Raw genomic sequence first — 18,178 nt, forward strand, 5'->3', positions numbered from 1 at the left:
CCCAAGGTTATGTTCCAATGGTCAGATCATTATCAGACAATCTTTGAGGATGTCAAGGCTATCCTTGCCTCTGCTCCAGGGCTTGAGAGACCCCATCTCAGAGATTCTTTCAAGCTGAAGGTAGACGCTAGCAAAGTGGATGCTGGGGCAGTATTGTTGCATCAGGATGGAGCAGGTATTGAGCTACTTCTCCCACAAGTTTTATTCCTTGGTGAGGGATGTTGGTGAGTAGCAGAGTTGGTGTAAATAGGAACTGAGTTTTCACTGGTGCACTGATAAGCACATTTGAACTTCATGTGACTCATGGGTAGCGCTGTCAATTGTTCTCATTTCACCCCTGACTTGCTGACATTTCTGTTTCCACCTTTTGTAAATAAATTTTAATAAATAATCATATCTTTATATTGTTCATATCTTCGTTGTGTAAACTCCTTTTTGTTGCAAGCAAGAGTCAGGTGATGCAACAGAGATTGTGTTTTGGACAAAAACAGTGAAGATTACACAATGAAATAAGTCTTTATCTAAAAAGTTTTTAATTAAACAGCCTACACAAAACATCAGCATCATAATAGAAACAGGAAATGATACGATACAGCAGTGAGAGCTAAAACCTTTTGTGATTTAGCAGTCTAACTTCCCCATTATGTGTCAGACGGGAAAAACAAAACAATTTCCACTGTTGTCTTCCTCAGATTAATAGCACTTGAAGCGCATCCACTCTGAGTTCAGGCCATTTTCATGTCTCAAGGAAAAACTTATGAAAGAGGTAAGACTCTGTTTATAAACCCTAACAATATTATTTGTGTTTACTGGAGAGAAAAAATATGACACAAATGTGGTCACATTAAATCAAAAAATCTGTTATTTTGCTTTAAAGCTGTTGAGATGTAGCTGACATTAAAACACACACTTAAAAAATCTCAGGATTAAAATCCAAATCAGTTAAGCAGTATCAAGGTTTTTCTCAGAACTAGATTTTGTAATGATGGAAACCTAGCACACTGAACTGTCTTATATTTATTTTTATTATCTATGTTGCATTTATATGTTGTTTGCTCTTTGGTTTTTTGAGAGTAATATTGATGTCAATGGCCAAGAAAATGCTTTTTTTTTATAAGAAAGCTATAGATGATTGGTTTTGAAAATACAAATCAAATTTTGTACAATTCAAGGGAAAAAAAATTTGTGCTACTTGGATGAAACCCTCGAGCTGGCTGAGCCAGTGTCCATTAGATAATCCAGCCCATACTGTCACCAAAGCAAGTAGCTCCATTTTGTAATGGTTAACTCATTTCCCTTTCAAGTCAAGTTATAATGCGGTTGACTCATAATGATGTTCTTAGGCCCAGATAGATGCTGTGTCAGGAAGAACATGCGATGCAAAATCTGTGCCAAATCAAACATACCGATTCTCCCACAGCGAATCATCTCAGAGATTTACCCTTTGAATTTGATTCGATTCAGTTTTAGTTATATGCTGTCAAATTACAACAAAGACCAAGACAATAATACATAATACTACCCCAACTTTCAGACAAGCCCTGAACAGCAAGCACTTTGGTGACAGTGGGAAGGAAAAAAACTCCCTTTTAACAGGAAGAAATGTTGAATGCTTATAAATCTCAATTTTTACTAATTTTTGTTTTTTCTTTAAAGTTGTAGGAATATGCTGACCTAGTTTTGTTATGTAAATTTGTAATTAATTTTTGGAACAGTTTTTGGAAAGTGATTGGTTTATTAGCATATGGACCCTCGCATTAATCAAGGGATTAAGAGCACCCTGGAGGGGTGTGGTAAAGAGGTTTTTTGTTTGCCAAGTGTCAGATGGGACGACGGGGGGGTTTAAAAAAAATTTGACCACTTTTTGAAGTTGTGAAAGCAAATTAAGTTAACTTTCATTTAATTTTAAGTTGTAAGAAGTTATTTGGTTGATTTTTGTTTAGAATTTTCCACAAAATAAACGCCATATAATTTTAAACAATGAAGTCAGAATTGCATTCTAAAACAAACCTTCCGTTGCCACCCATGGCCTTTTCTTGGACTTTTTTGGTGTTTGGAGCATAAAAGGCCATGACAACCTGTTCAGGGTCTACCCCGCGTTTTACCCTATGATAGCTAGGACAAGATCCAGCACCCCCTGTGATGATGATAAAGACAACCAGAGGAGACTGGGTGGAAGGATGGATGGATTGACCTTTCTGCAATTCTGAAATCTGTCTAACTTCCCTCTGTGCTGCCTTGATGTTGTCATCTAGTCTTGCTGTTCTTTGTGATTGTTATTAGTCAAGCATATCAGGGATCACTGTAGCTGTGGCATAGACCAGCTAGTTGGTTTCACTAACGGTAATGCTGCATTCACATCTGCTAGTAGACATTTACAGGGTAATTCACGTAATCTTGGTAATAAGCACAGAGGGTCCAGGTTTAGCCAACTTAGCCATGATCTTCTCTTTCAGGTCAACTGCTCTCACATTCAACATACCAGTTGTTTATGGGGCTTGCCAGCTGATCTTGAAGGGTGGAGATAATTATATCTCACTCCTGATTTTAAATCCTGGCTTCACCTTGCCATAACATTTGTGTTCTACTTCGTCCTTCTCCAGCTGTGATAGCAGTTACTTGCGTATCACTGAGCTACTAGTTGTTTTGATGTTAGTCTAGGTGGGTTTCCATTTGTATCCTCTTCATGTAACCTTCTGGATTAGATGAAGCTTTCACTGAAGTTAAATGTATAGTAGGATTCCAACAGTTCACTATTCTGATTTGTTGTTCCAGTGAAACCTCTGAGACATACCGATTAGAGGTGTGTCTCAGAGGTTTCACTGGAACAACAAATCAAAATCACGAATTTTTCATCACTAGTTGCAGCAAATCTCACGTTGTTTTATTCTGTGCTAAAATGATGACACGGTAATGTAATCAGACTAATAACCTTCAATTTTATTTTTTATCCTGCCCGACTCAGGTATATTGAACAACAGAATACCCCCATCTCTAAGTGGAAACAGTACTGCTTCCCAAGATCAACATGCTAGCTACAGGAGTTTGGCCTCTGCTGCTTTTCTCACTTCTTTTGTGTTTCTTTCATTGTGAACATTTACTTGCTTTTTCACTGAAAAACTGCACAATTATCTATACAGAAAAATCTAATGTGTTAGTCACTTGCACAGAGCGTTACCTCACTGCTATTCCAGATGACATTCCCAAAAATGCAGTATTGCTAAATCTCAAGTCAAACTACATTTCAAATATTACCAGGATGAATTTGGAAGGTTTATTCAAGCTTGAAGTTCTAAATTTGGAAAAAAACTGGATTTCACAAATTGATGGTGAAGCTTTTGCAGACTTGGTAGAGTTAAAGGTTCTCATCTTGAGTATAAATAGGCTCGCAACACTGACAGAAAACATGTTTCAGGGTCTTTCCAAGTTAGAGACACTGTCTCTGGACTGGAACCAGATCTCATTTATCTCCCCTGTGGCCTGTCAGCCCCTGGTCAGCGTACACTCAGTAGATTTGAGCTATAACCTTCTGCATCAAATTTCAGATATTGATCACATTATTAGACTCCCAACTTTACAACATTTGTTTGTATGTTACAACAACTTTACTTCTTTTCAGTCAAATGACCTCCATGTAAATACCTCAAACCTACTCACCCTGTGTTTGGATTCAGTGAAGAAGTTCAGCATTACAAGAGACATTTTTCCTCATCTGCAGTCTCTGGACTTGCGAGGCTGGAACGGGGACATCGAGTGGGAAGTGTCAAACAAGACTTTTTTAAAGAGCCTGACGAGACTGCAAATGAGTGAAACTTCTCTTAGCTTTGATGTGTACAGAGCGATTCTGCAGACTGCTTACTCTCTTCAAGAGCTTCAGATGGATAACATACAAAAGTGGATAGATGATGATTTCATAGACGTCGCCTGCAAAATTCCTTCTCTTAGAACTCTGAATGTAAGCAGTAGTGAGATTTACACCTTAAAGGAGAACATGCTGCAGTCTTGTTCTCACCTAACTAACCTCAACTTATCATTTAACAATATAAAAAGCATGGCTGATAATGCACTCCAGTCAATGACACAGCTCAGGAGCCTGATATTACAAAATAATGAACTGTCCGAACTGCCAGTGGCCGTCCAAGGACTCACCACATTGGAAGTCTATGACCTTAGCATCAATGACATCAGTGAACTTTACTGTCCTTACTTCTGGAATTTAACAAGCCTAACAATACTCGATCTGAGCCACAATCATATATCCTATATCTTTGACTGTGTTTTTGAAAATTTAAACAATTTGAAAATCCTAAATCTTGAAAACAATAAGATTTCATCATTCGATTATTCTTTTAAATTTAAATTACAGACACTGGAGTTTTTGTATTTGAAAAACAATGAGCTTATAAATCTCTTTCAAGGAGTCTTCAGTAATCTGTCTTCCCTTCGTTATTTGAATTTAGATGTACGCATGTGTAACAATGTTGAGGAAGGAGGGTTAAAGGGACTCTATAACCTCCAGTTCCTTTTTATGCAAGGTGATATTTATTTTTATGAGCATTTCAGTGGGCTGCCAAACTTAAGCACTCTGATCTTAAATGTTGTCTCTAGCCTGCCACATAACAGCTCCAAACAAAGCGATAACCCTTTCTCAAATTTACCGAAACTGAAGAAGCTTAATATCAAGGTTCATAGAGGATATTACGATATTTCAAAAGATGTTCTCAGTGGTCTGACTTCTTTAGAGTACTTAATAACAGAGGCATATTTCATGGGATCTTTGCACCCAGACACATTTAAACACACACCGCAACTGAAACATCTGAGGATATCTTACAGCGAGCTTTCAGTTTTAACATCTGACGTGTTCTTGCCAATTCCAAACCTGATAATACTCGACCTCTCCAACAATAAACTCAGGTCTTTGGATTTTCTAGCAGAGGCCAAACTGTCGGCACTCAGATGGCTCGATGTCAGCAACAATGAATTGTTCGTAATCAGTGAAACAGTTATCCAATCCCTTTTAACCATGAAATATCTGGATCTATCTGCTAACCTTTTAACATGTGAATGTTCTAATTACGGTCTTATCCAGTGGATTCAAGGCAGCAAACAGACACAAGTTGTTAATGCACATCAGTACACTTGCTCATTTCCTGTCAGCCAACGGGGAAACAAATTCCTTGACTTTGGTTTTGACTCATGTTGGATAGACGCTGCCTTGCTCTGCTTCCTTTTTAGCTCTAGTCTAGTTATGCTTACTCTCCTCGCATCCTTCATCTATCACTTCCTGAGGTCACACCTCACCTATACCTACTACCTCTTCCTGGCCTTTCTCTATGATAATAAGAGGAGGAAGAAAGGTATTCCTCACAGCTACGATGCCTTTGTCTCCTACAATGTTCATGATGAAGCTTGGGTCTACGGAGAGTTGCTTCCAGAGCTGGAGGGTCAACAGGGCTGGAGACTCTGTCTGCACCACAGAGACTTTGAACCAGGTATAGATGCTTTTCATTAGCCTCTGTTCTACTTTTAGCTCAATATTTAATGAAGCTAGCACACAAACTCTGTGTCTTCTTTCCTATAAATACAATTGTTTCTTTTTGTTCCGCTTTTCAGTGGTACCGAAAAAGATCACGTTTTAACACCACAGTATCTTTTTTTTCTCTTTGACAGCACTGCAAAAATATAAACAGCGTCTACAGTGTCAAAACAAAAATAGCAATGACATGTGACTCACAAACTGCAGTTTGAATGCTAGATCTAAAAGACTGACCATTTAGAGAAACGCTACAAACTGATCTTTAAACCTCAAAAAGTAGTATATAGATGTGCTACTCGCTCTGGCTACTCAACTGTCAAAGCATCCTACATCTGGGAAAATGAAAGGTTTACTCTGGAAGAACTTTTTTTTTTTTGCTGAAACCATGAACAAGCCCCTAGAAGGCCATGTGTACCCAAAGCTTTAATTCAATTGAAAACATCTAAGTTTCCTCCATATTTAAAATCTGAAGACATGAAATTACTTTCATTGATTTTTTTACTGCATTGAAAAGAGAAAAGCACCAAAGATGTATTTTGCACTTACAGGCCTGTAAGAAATTCTTCACTAAATTAGATTTCGGCAAACGTAAAAGTTGAATACTGTAGAATCTTTTAGCAGCTGCCATTAGTAAATTGGGCACTTTTAGACAGACTTTAAAAATGTTTAGCCAGAGACAATCATCCATCTCCACTGTTCTCCATTGAGCTTGTCAACTGTTCCAATCCAACACAAATATATGTAACTGCCCAATTAACAAAGTATAGACTTAAGAATTTCACAAAAGAAAATTATAGATTCTCATTAGCTGGAATTTGATTCAGCATCAGTGTACGTGTCAGGGTTTCTGGGTCGTTGACCCAGTATTTTCAGTTCATGTTCACTGTTTATCCTCTGTACGTTCCACTTCCTGTTTTGTGTTACGTTACTCTGTGTGCATTATGTTCTAGTTCTTATTCCATGCATCGTTAGTTCAATTGTGTTCAGCTGCTCACTCACCTGTCACCTATCAGTCATTGTTCAGCCAGTGTATTTAAGTCCTCAGTTCTCTCCTGGTCGGTGTCGCATCATTGATGTTGTCACTGCTGTCTATGCCCCATGTTTGCCTTCCAAGTTCAGATCACTCAGCCGTTCAGTCAGTCAGTCAGCCATCTCCTGTTTTCGTCATTCGTCCCTCACAATAAACACCCTGAATCTTCACCGTGAGTCCTGCGTTTGAGTCCTTTTCTCCACATCCACTCAGCAACCCCTGACAGTACGCCTCAGTGACTTAAAAAATCGTTTTTTGCTTACTCACCATTGCTGAAAAAAAAAAAAAAAAAAAAAGGACAACCAAGGTTGGAGTGAATGGAATTTAAGCCCCACTATTCTCAGAAGTGAGAACACCTTTGAAATCTTTTAACTTGTACAAAGCTAAATTTTATGTAACTTGTGTCATTTTAGAACACAATGCTGACATGTTTGATGTGTCAGATTTTTGTTTTTACAGGTAAGCCCATCGTCGAAAACATTACAGAGGCTATCTATTGTAGCAGAAAGACTATCTGTGTGATCAGCCAGCATTACCTGCAAAGTGAGTGGTGCTCCAAAGAAATCCAGATGGCCAGGTATGGTTAGCAACTCTTTGTTCTTACATGTAAGGATGTCACCAGTTTCTACATTGATTAATCTGCGTGTGGTGTCTTTAGCTACCGTCTCTTCAATGAGCACAAGGATGTGATGATCATGGTGTTTCTGGAGGACATACCAGCCAAGCAGCTGTCTCCATACTTCCAAATTAGGAGTCTGGTGAAGAAGCGTAGCTACCTGAGTTGGCCACAGGCTGTTCATCACACTGGAGTCTTCTGGCAGAAAATACAACAAGCTCTCAAGAGAGAAGAAAACCCTGCTGATCACAGGTGCCTCCTCACTGGCTACCAGAGAGTCATCCAGTGAGATTTAACCCAGGTGGAAAAATCACAGATTGTATATATATATTGTGTATATTTAAACAGAGCGTTCACGCTAATGCAGGAGTGGCTAAAATGCATTACTTCTAATGCCCAGCAGGGGGAAACTCCTCTGGCTTCAATAAGGTTGCTTGTCGAAGTCTATGGGTAAACATGGTAGCTTCTGGATCAGAGAGGTGAAGCTTCTGCAGAAGTGGATAAACTTGCAGTACTTCTAATGCCCAGCAGGGCTCCTGTGGTTTCAATAAGGTTGCTTGTAGGTGTCTAGTTGCAAACAGCCCTATGGTGCCTTGACCTGTGACCTCAGCAACACTTTGTTGTCTGGTGGACTTTCCTGGAGTTTATGGACTCAGTCAAAAGTGTCAAGTCTTATTTCATGTTGTCTGTTTTATAAATGTAGAACTCAATGTAACAAGAACTATATGTGCATTTTTATTAACACATGTACACAATTGTAACATATTAACGTGTTTGTTGTGCTCATCCTGTCAGGAGTAAATATACTAAATGACATTTCTTGCCAGAAAAGTGTGAATAAACTTTTTTCATGGTTGATGTGCTTAGAAATGAAATGCTATTATAATCTGATATAACAAAATAATAATGAGACTGATGAAGAGGAGCACTTACTTGAACTGGCTACAGGCTGTTCAACACACTGGTGAACAGCCTTCTGCCAGAAGACTAAATGTATTTTCTAGTTTATCATCTCATATTATTTGTATTTACAGATATAATTAATTGTGTGTTACAAAAAATATAACATGTATGGTTTCTTGTTACTTGTACTAAACTGTCACACGGTCACACGGATGTATCCTTGCTGTCCTAATGCTTAGGCAGCACACTGCTGGTTTCCTTGATACGTCACCTGACTATCACACTACCTGAGGGCTGGAGTGACAGTCAGCAGCAGCAGTGTTTCGGTAGCTCATGCTTTTTTGTTGTTTTTATTGATGCTCTGATGATGTGGAATGGTATGAGTTTTTATCATTTTACTGGCATGTGGAAAGTGTGTTTAAAATAAAGGTAATTCAGTGGTTTGTCTCTTTACAGAAGTTTCAGAGTTTTGAAATAGGTTCAAGGTTCCATTATCCTCATGAAAATTAAGACAAATAATAAACAATAAAATAAACTGCCTGCCACCAACATAAAACAACTATAGTGCAGCATATTGAAACATTTAAACTGGAGCAGCATTTTAAAATTATAGCAGCACAGTGACAGCATTTAAAAAAACACACAAAAAACAGATTAGTGTGCTTAAATACAAAGAATAGTAGCATAGTAGAAGCATAGTAAATAAAATAAAACCGAACAAAAACAGTGCAGCGCATCAGAACAACTGAGTTATCAGTGAGCAATGGAGTTAATCAGTCTTACAGCCTTAGAGCCTCCTGCCTGTGTGGTGGGAGGGTATCAGTTTATGATACTGACCGCAGTGCACTGTGTGAATGCAGAAGTCTTGGGTGCAAACTGTACAGCTTCCTCATGAAGTGCTTCATTAAACATTGATCTGAAGTGACTCAAATGAATTTGACAAAGTGAAACTTAATAATGGTAATAAGGTCACAGGCCTCACTTTTGCCATCGAACAGCTTGTCAGTCGATTCTTATCAACTGTGAACCCCTGAAAATGGAAAACTGTATATTAAAATGTCTCTAATTTCTAAACACCTAATGCAATACTTTAGTCAAACTTTGAATCAAAGGTGAAAGACTGCACTGTAATTACATCTTGATTGTTTGATTTTAATTCCCCTGTCGTCTGCAAATGCAGTTTCTCTAATAAAGGATAGAATAGAATAGAATAGAATAGAATAGAATAGAATAGAATAGAATAGCGCTTTTATTGTACATGTACAACTAAATTATGGAATTATGGGTGCTCCACGACAACTGTGTAGGAATAAAATATAAATAGACAGCAGGAATAAATAACAAACAGGAGAAATGTAGATATAATCAAGAGAAAGACACATTGGAGAACAAAGTGTTTGGAAGTAGTACAAGTTATTGAGTTATGGGGGTTAGTCAGACTGTGGCACAGATTGGTGAGGTGAGTGGGCAGGGGTAGCATTGGGGGGGGGGGGGTGTAAGGGGTGTAAGGGGTCACCTGTGACAGCACTGTTTTTCCTGAGATAGGAGGATCTGCGGATTTTTTTGGGCAATGTTAATTACACTTTGTGTGGCCTTCCTGTTCTCCTCGTGGCCCCTGTGTACCAACCCAGGCAGTAGAAGAGCAAGCTGTTGGGTCTGTGCTTTCAGCAGACCCGCTAGTTCAGAGCAGGGCTGGACTGGGACAAAAAATTGGCCTGGGCATTTTGACTGGTAACCGGCCCTTTGAGCGAGTACTTGGTGACTGTGGAAAGGAAAAACCCAATTTTAATAGAAATAAGCCTCCAGCAGAACCAGGCTGAAGAAGGAACAGTCATCTTCTGTGAACAGCTGGGGGTTTGAACACCCCATTATGAACATTGTATCATTTGTCTTATACTAAATTCAAGTAATGGAGGGAAGACAGAACCCTGAATGCCTGATTTCACAGACGTCATCTCCCAAATTCCTCCTCTAGTAGTTTTTGATGTAATATTTGCGAAAACTGGCGCTCTAAATGACATCCTGCTAAAGTCTTGGTCTAATCTCACTGAGCTCAGTTACTTGGTCCCAGTTGCTCTCTTTGACCTCAACTCTTAGACCTGAGCTTCAACATTTTCAGCGAACTAACATACTGAAAATCAATTACATTTTCAAAATCTGAACAATTTGACAGTTTTGAAAACAAAATCTAAGTTTATTTGTTGGTAAAACCTTAAATTTATAAAACCTGCAAAAAACAAAGCTTTTAAAAGGGTTCAGGCTTTTTTTTTTCACCTTTGTGACTCACATGCTGCCATTTTCTGTGGCTAGACAAGCTTAATAATGACATCATCCTTGTCAAATGGGGATAGATACATACCATTGTCTTGGACACCCCTGGGTGAGGAAACTTTTGTGCAGTAATGTACATGACATTTCACACAGGATATACAGAAACATGAAGTATTATTAGTGAGTGTTCTTAAAGACCACAAAGTAGAAACAGGAAGCAAGCAACCCACTTGTGCACACAAGCCTTAAGATATTCACTTAAGATGTGAGGGCAGGGAGGATGGCTGCAGAGCACAACTTGTCTGGACTTCAAAAATGCTAAAATGATTAAATCAATTAAAAGATCTCTTTGAAAAATCCCTTTCAATAAATAAAATTGGACAACGGTCAAGGCTCATCTAAAATACTGGGGAAAAAACTATGAAAAAACAAAAGGAAAAACGAAGACAAGCATGCAAGCTGCAGAAAGTAATTTTTTTTTCATTGTGGTGTCTTACTTCATGGACCAGTCATACTTGGGTTTCAGTAAACAGACTGCAGAAGTAGCAGCATCTGTGGGAGTGAACCATCCAACTTCCTCTTCCTTGTAAAAGTGATTCACTCTGAATTTACTCCATTATATTTTGTCGGTTTGACCTCAATGGTTACAGCTTGGTTTTTTCTTTTGTTCTGCTATCAAGCTGGTGATAGAAACAACTTTTTTTTGGAATAGGTAAGTTTCTTTTATCTTGTTTAATGAAAAACCACTGACCTTGCATATATACATATATATACATATATACACACACACACACACACACACACACACATATATATATATATATATATATATGGTCAGTTTTAATGCAAATAACATTTACTTTGCAAAAACAATTTAAACTGGACTTTTTTTTATTAGAGATGGAACAACTTAACTCTAAAAATGGTATATTAAAAACAAATTAGCCATAGTCTGATTTTATTTATATTTTATTACTGAATTACTGCAATTCTAATTAAAATATGTGAGAAAATTCAAAATTATCCTCAGGTGGAGTTAATTTAAGTGTAAACTGTTGGACTGTGTTGGTACATTTACACGTCATATGACACAAACAACAGTAAATAACTATAGGTTAAGCAGAATGCAGGTTTGTATTGTGTTATCTATGGTTTGTGGGTATGGTAGTTGCAATTCTGTATTTTTCAGAGTTTGGGTATCTACTTCCATGTACTTTACACTACATGTTTTCTGAGAATCCATAGCATGAAATAACTTTAGGCTGATGAGTGACTAGAAAGTAGAGGTTAAGCAGTATTAAAGCAGGCAAGTTATTTCATTTTGAACTTAATCAGCAACTGCTCTAGGTTACCAAGCAAGCAAGCAAAAAGGAAACCTTTATGTAGCACCTCATCTCTGCTGCTTCATATTTGTTCCCTAAAATGGGGCCATCTGCTTGGCCCAGCTCTGCTAGTTCACTAATGTCAAGAAAAGAGTTTTTGGGGGTTCTTTAATCAAAATGGGGTTTTTGTTTGGTTTTTTTTTTTTTTTTGGGGGGGGGGGGGGGTTAAAAAAGAAACTGACTGTATATTAAAGTGACACTAACGTAGTTATGTACATTTTTTATTAAGTCCATGCCATCGCCTATGGATATCTGTAAATCTAACCCTTTGCCATGACTGTAAATACACTGGCTAAGCATCATTTTTAAATGTGAACAGTGAAGCTTCAAATGGATGACTGTGGACGTCTCATATACGGCCCCTGGGCCACACCCAGCTCCTGACACAATTATATCTGGCCTTTGAGATAAATTCATGTGTCATGTGTTGTTAATGGCTCGTTGGTATGTGAGATTTGAAACTTCAGCCTTGCTAAAAATCCATGCAGACAGGGGAGAGATTTTTTTTTATGGGCACACCATGCAGCCAATCACATGCAAAGACAGACTGGGGTCATGCCAATATGTGGAAGAACGAAGGGGGGTAGACATTCTGAAGACACCGAGTGTAGTGGTACAGGCCAGGTAGACAGGGAGAAGGGGAATGCATATGTGTTGGGAAAAAGTGAAGAAATGTAAAAACGTAAAGTGAGCATCATCTGGCTGCAATTCAGTGACATTGCAGACTTCAAAGCTGGGTGCAGAATTTATCAAATTAGGAGCTGGCTATTTTTTTTATTTTCAGTCATTTTCCAATGTGAAGAACAAAAGGTTTCAAACTTGTCCAGGCCTTAAATCTCATTTGTTCCCCCTAGTAGTAGAAAATGTATATAAAGGCTTTTATGAAAACACTGAATAAAAAATTGCTTCCTTGAAAAAGACTAAATGTATTGAATTATTGAATATTACATAAAATAAACAATATAAAAACTATATACAAAGTGTCTTCGAATACCAGACCTCATGTTGTTGCTATCTGTGGTGTGAACGCTGAATGGTTAAGAGTAATTTCTTCTCCTGTCATTTTCAGATGTTATGAACAACTATTTTTTTGCCCCTTCCAAGTTTGTCAGAAAACTGAAGTAAACAACATTTCAACATGCTAGCTACAGGAAGTGTGTCTCTGCTACTCAGCTCATTTCTGTTCTGCTTCTGTTTCTATAACCCCTCACATGCTTTTTCACTGAAAAACTGCATAATTTCCTATCCTCAAGAGGAAAATAATACATCCATTTTATGCACAGACCATGACCTCACTGCTATTCCAGATGACATTCCCAGAAATGTAACATCACTGAATCTCTCCTCAAATAAGATTTCAAACATCACCTGCAAAGATTTAAGAGGTTTAGCTGAGCTCAAAATTTTAAACGCTGAAAGTAATGTGATTGTACACATTGATGATGGAGCTTTTGCAGACTTGGCAGAGTTAACGGTTCTAGTCTTGGCTAGAAATAACCTCTCAAAGGTGACAGAAAATATGTTTCGGGGTCTTTCACAATTAAAAGAATTATCTCTGAATAAAAACCTGATCTCATCCATCTCGCAGGCGGCTTTTCAGTCCCTGGTCAACATAATCTCAGTAGATCTGAGCTACAATTCTCTGTCTGAAATTGCAATTATTGCTCCAGTATTAACACTTCCACACTTACAAAATTTGTGGATTGGGGGAAATGATTTTACTTCTTTCCAGTCCTCCGACCTGCCTTTAAATAGCTCAAACATTAGGGAACTGGATATAATTTGGTGTAAACTCAGAAAATTCAGTATTACAAAAGACATGTTTCCTCATCTGCAGTTACTGGACTTCAGGAGATGTAATAGTAAGATTGAATGGAATGTAACAAACAAAACATTCTTGAGGAGCCTAACTTCCCTCTACTTGGATGGGAATAATGTTACTTTTGAGGCATACAGCAAGATGCTAAAGACTGCTGCCTCACTTAAACATCTTAAACTGTACTTCATGAAAATTCCGATAAAACGTGGTCTTATAGATATTGCCTGCCAGATTCCTTCTCTACACATTCTCGATATAGGGAGTAGCAAAATTACCCACGCAAATGATAACCTGCTGCGGTCTTGCTCCCAACTTACTGAGCTTAGTTTACCTTTTAATAAGATGGAAACAATGTCTGATCATGCACTCCAATCAATGACACAGCTCAAGCACCTGGACCTGCAGAAGAACGTTTTATCCAAAGTGCCGCTTGCTCTCCGGGGACTCTCCAAATTGGAAGTTCTGGACCTGAGCTTCAATGTCATCAGCGAACTCAACAGCTCTGACTTTAATCATCTGAGGGCACTCAGACACCTCAATCTAAACCACAATCGCATTTCCCGAATCACACCGCATATTTTTCAAAATCTGCCTAATTTGAAAGTCCTGAAAATAGAAACGAATGGAATTTTTTCTTTTGAGCATAGCTTCAAAGGAAATTTAGAAAAACTAAAATATTTGTATTTGAACAACAACACTTTGGCAGATTTACAGGAAGGAGACTTCAAAAAACTCCATTCCCTCGATCACTTGGAATTACAATCAGACGACAGTTGCATTGATCATTCGGGAATATTTGAAGAACTTAAAAGTCTCCAAACTCTTAAAGTGTCATGTAGGGGTTACGTAAAAGAGTATTTTAGGGGACTAACAAACTTAAATACTCTGGTCTTCCATATTACCAAAAATCAGAACATACAACATCATGCACATCCTTTCTCATATTTAACCAAATTGAAGAAACTTATTATCTTTGATAAAAGGGAAACTCACGAGGATATTCCGTCAGACGTACTTAATGGTCTGACATCTTTAGAGTACTTATGGATGGAGAAATTTTTTATGGGGTCATTGCACCCCGACACATTTAAATACACCCCCCAGCTGAAGTCTCTGAAGATATCTAATAGTGAGATTTCAAATTTAACATCTGAAGTGTTCTGGCCGGTCCCAAACCTGACAATGCTCGACTTCTCTAACAACAAACTCAGATCTTTGGATTTCCTGGCTGAGGCTAAACTGTCGGCACTCACCTGGCTGAAACTCAGCGACAATACATTGACACTAGTCAGTCAGAATGTGATCAACTCCCTCCCTGCTTTGACCTATCTGGATCTAGCTTCCAACCGCCTAACATGTGAATGTTCTAGCATTGAATTTAACGAGTGGATTCAAAACAGCAGCCAGACACAGATCGTTAATGCTCACCAGTACACTTGTGCATTTCCTGTGAGCCAACAGGGGAAAAAATTCCTGGACTTTGAAATCGACTCCTGTCGGATGCATGCTAATTTTCTCTGCTTCATTTCTAGCTTTTTTCTAGTTGTGCTTACTCTTCTTATATCCTTCATTCACCACTTTCTGAGGTCACACCTCACCTATTCCTACTACCTCTTCCTGGCCTTCCTCTATGATAATAAGAGGAGGAAGAAAGGTATTCCTCACAGCTACGATGCCTTTGTCTCCTACAATGTTCATGATGAAGCTTGGGTCTGTGGAGAGTTGCTTCCAGAGCTGGAGGGTCAACAGGGCTGGAGACTCTGTCTGCACCACAGAGACTTTGAACCAGGTATAGATGCTTTTCTGATGACTATGAAATGCTGGAAATGAGAAGCCGAAATGTTGATTCTGACTGTTTGAGTCAAAGTCCTGCTCGTTCTTCTGCATTGCTCACTTCCTCTTAATATCTTTGTCAGCAATTTAAACTTCTTTTTCCAGACTTGGTTTGGACCCATTTCTGTTTTTCATTTCTATATTTGTTAAGTGTTACGTTTTTATACCAAATAATGTGAAATCAGCACGACAGCCAGTGCAGAATTTTCAAAACCAGCAGACACAAATTAATCAGGACCAAGAATTATTCTTTTAATTTCACAAAGAATTCACCTGCCATTTCTATTGTGCATTTTTAAAACAGGTAAGCCCATTGTAGAAAACATCACAGATGCCATCTATAACAGCAGGAAGACTATCTGTGTGATCAGCCAGCATTACCTGCAGAGTGAGTGGTGCTCCAGAGAAATCCAGATGGCCAGGTATTGTCAACATCTTTGTCCTTGCACCCGATGATGTCACTATGCTCCTATGCTTATTCAACTGTCTGTTCTGTTCTGTGTGTGGTGTCTTTAGCTACCGTCTGTTTGATGAACATAAGGATGTGTTGATCATGGTGTTTCTGGAGGACATACCAGCCAAGCAGCTGTCTCCATACTACCAAATAAGGAGTCTGGTGAAGAAGCGTAGCTACCTGAGTTGGCCACAGGCTGTTCAGCACACTGGAGTCTTCTGGCAGAAAATACAACAAGCTCTCAAGAGAGAAGAAAACCCTGCTGAGCACAGACACCTCCTCACTGGACACCAGAGAGTCATCCAGTGAGATTTACCCAGGTGGAAAAATCATAGATTGTATATATCAATCAATCAAGTCAAAATGCAGTGAAAGTGGACCCCTTCCGACCATAGATACATAGCACAAACATCACATTGGAAGACAGGTTGGAGAGAGATGTAGAATGGTAAGAACAACAATGAAAAATAACATCAGGGACAAAAGGAGGAAAAACAAACTCTACTCAAACTGAGCTAATAACTGGTAGAGCAGTTTGAGGATAGTAAGAAAACACCTCAGCGCAGAAAAGCACATGAATCTTCACACCTTATACCATGTAAGAAGGATGCGACATGCAATGGGGGGAAGCCATCGCCAGCTTATTGCAGACAAACTGCATTCCAGTTTCACTTCAATTTCAATGGTTCTAGAAGGGAAAACAGCCCTGTGCTGCCTTGACCTGTGACCTCAGTGAACACTTTCTGGTCTGGTGGACTTTCCTGGAGTTTATGGACTCAGTCAAAAGTGTCATCTGCTATTTACTATTTCTTTTTCTTTTTTTGCCATTAAAGTATAAATAAAACTTTTTTTCATCATTGATATGCTTGAAAGAAATGCTATGATAATATGTGTTATAACATAGCAACATGGTAAAGCTGTAATAAAGGCAAAACAATGTTTTTACATGACAGTAGTTACATGTTTTATTTACTACATCATTTTCAGTGTTTCCATTAACAGCACCAAAAATGTTTAAAAAAAAAAATCATAACCATAAATTCATAATGGTGTTGTTCTTTTCCCCCCTATAATTTATTGTGATAGGTTTAAGCACAGTACGAGATCCAAATGTTCTAGCCTAACTGCCCAGTAGCGACCATATTTTAGGTAAATTTTATTCTAATAATTCAAGTTACTTTCAAATCTGGGACTCTATGTCCCAGATTTGAAAGTAACTTGATAGACACCCACCTTTGACAATTAGTAGGTGTTGGGGATGATAGCCACGGTTTCAGGTCAAAGTATGTCCCTTCTGTCACTGTTTACAGATAAATATTTTAAAAAGATAATAAAAAAGCTAACGTTTTATCAGACAATAGCCAACGGTTTTGAAACAACTCTTGAGAAAATCTGTTCCCTCTTTAATTCTCCACAAAGAAGTCTTACCTGTGTTCTCAAACTTGATAGGCCAGTACAACTCAAACAAACGAAAAAGCTACTGAAAGGATTGTCTTTGCGTACAGATCCTGCGTATTCGTGTGTGTGTTAGTTTGTCACCTAAAAATTAAATACTAACAAAACAGGTTTTTGTGTGGGGCCTGCTGACAGCAGTCTCCAGCTACATCAGTGGTTCTCAGATGATGTGCTGAGGCCTTGGATTTTTTTTTTTTTAATATTTAACACAACATTTATAATCAAGTATATATTCTTACTTTCCAGACACTCCTTTGCCAACACTGAATTTAACAAAAGAAAATGAAAAAAAAAGTCTGTGAGTTTTTGGTTTGTAAGTCTGAAAACAATCACAAAGGGTCTGATTGTGTGAATAAAAAAAAGTATGTTTATTATTTCATTATTTCAGATACTTTTAAGTGCAACAGTGTAATTCATATACTCATATAAAAGGAAAGGAACGGCCAACTTTACTTCAGACTGAAGCCATAGTCGCACAGAAAAACAAGGCTGGGCTCGTGATGCATATTCTTTAATCTGTGATAAAATTGTGTTTTCAGTCACTAACTCTGCTCATATTCGTCCAAAAACACTGCACATACAATATTGGAACACATCGTAATTGCCTAAATGCCTCAGCTCAGAGAAGTCCGAATCCAGATTACTAATTTTCAGACTAACTCATCCTGACTTGTCATTTCTGTTTCCATGAATTGACCGGTTGGATAGAGATTAGACCATTGTCCAGAAGAAGGGTGAATTGTTGGTCCAATACATCCATTAATAGACACTTTCAACTATGGAATTAAAAGTAATGGACATGGTCATTGTTTGTGCACTACAACTTGGAAACAAAGCCAGAGATTTCTTGCTCCCCTCACCTGTGACTCTCTACTC

The 18,178-nt window shown here is 38.3% G+C and overlaps 2 protein-coding genes across 3 annotated transcripts; both read left to right on the plus strand.

The window, feature by feature from the left end:
• Positions 1–656: 656 nt before the first annotated feature.
• On the plus strand, positions 657–15,691 carry LOC102311997 (toll-like receptor 13). Of its 2 annotated transcripts, XM_014331126.2 has the most exons (4): positions 657–766; positions 2,966–5,495; positions 7,029–7,146; positions 7,228–8,553. In XM_014331126.2, exons 2-4 carry the CDS (start codon positions 3,029–3,031, stop codon positions 7,472–7,474), a joined length of 2,832 nt encoding a protein of 943 aa, XP_014186612.2. In that variant the 5' UTR covers positions 657–766; positions 2,966–3,028; the 3' UTR covers positions 7,475–8,553. The 2 variants fall into 2 exon arrangements, with proteins under 2 accessions (XP_014186612.2, XP_042072914.1); XM_042216980.1 differs by lacking the exons at positions 7,029–7,146; positions 7,228–8,553 and adding an exon at positions 15,350–15,691 and having other exon boundaries at positions 695–5,495.
• Positions 10,649–16,794, plus strand: LOC106632698 (toll-like receptor 13). The gene is made up of 4 exons (XM_014331127.2): positions 10,649–11,071; positions 12,811–15,349; positions 15,698–15,815; positions 15,910–16,794. Exons 2-4 carry the CDS (start codon positions 12,880–12,882, stop codon positions 16,154–16,156), a joined length of 2,835 nt encoding a protein of 944 aa, XP_014186613.1. The 5' UTR covers positions 10,649–11,071; positions 12,811–12,879; the 3' UTR covers positions 16,157–16,794.
• The last annotated feature ends 1,384 nt before the right edge of the window (positions 16,795–18,178 follow it).

This window comes from Haplochromis burtoni, unplaced genomic scaffold, assembly GCF_018398535.1.
Source record: "Haplochromis burtoni strain Fernald_Lab_line unplaced genomic scaffold, NCSU_Asbu1 Contig_1429, whole genome shotgun sequence".
Lineage (NCBI taxonomy): Eukaryota > Metazoa > Chordata > Actinopteri > Cichliformes > Cichlidae > Haplochromis > Haplochromis burtoni.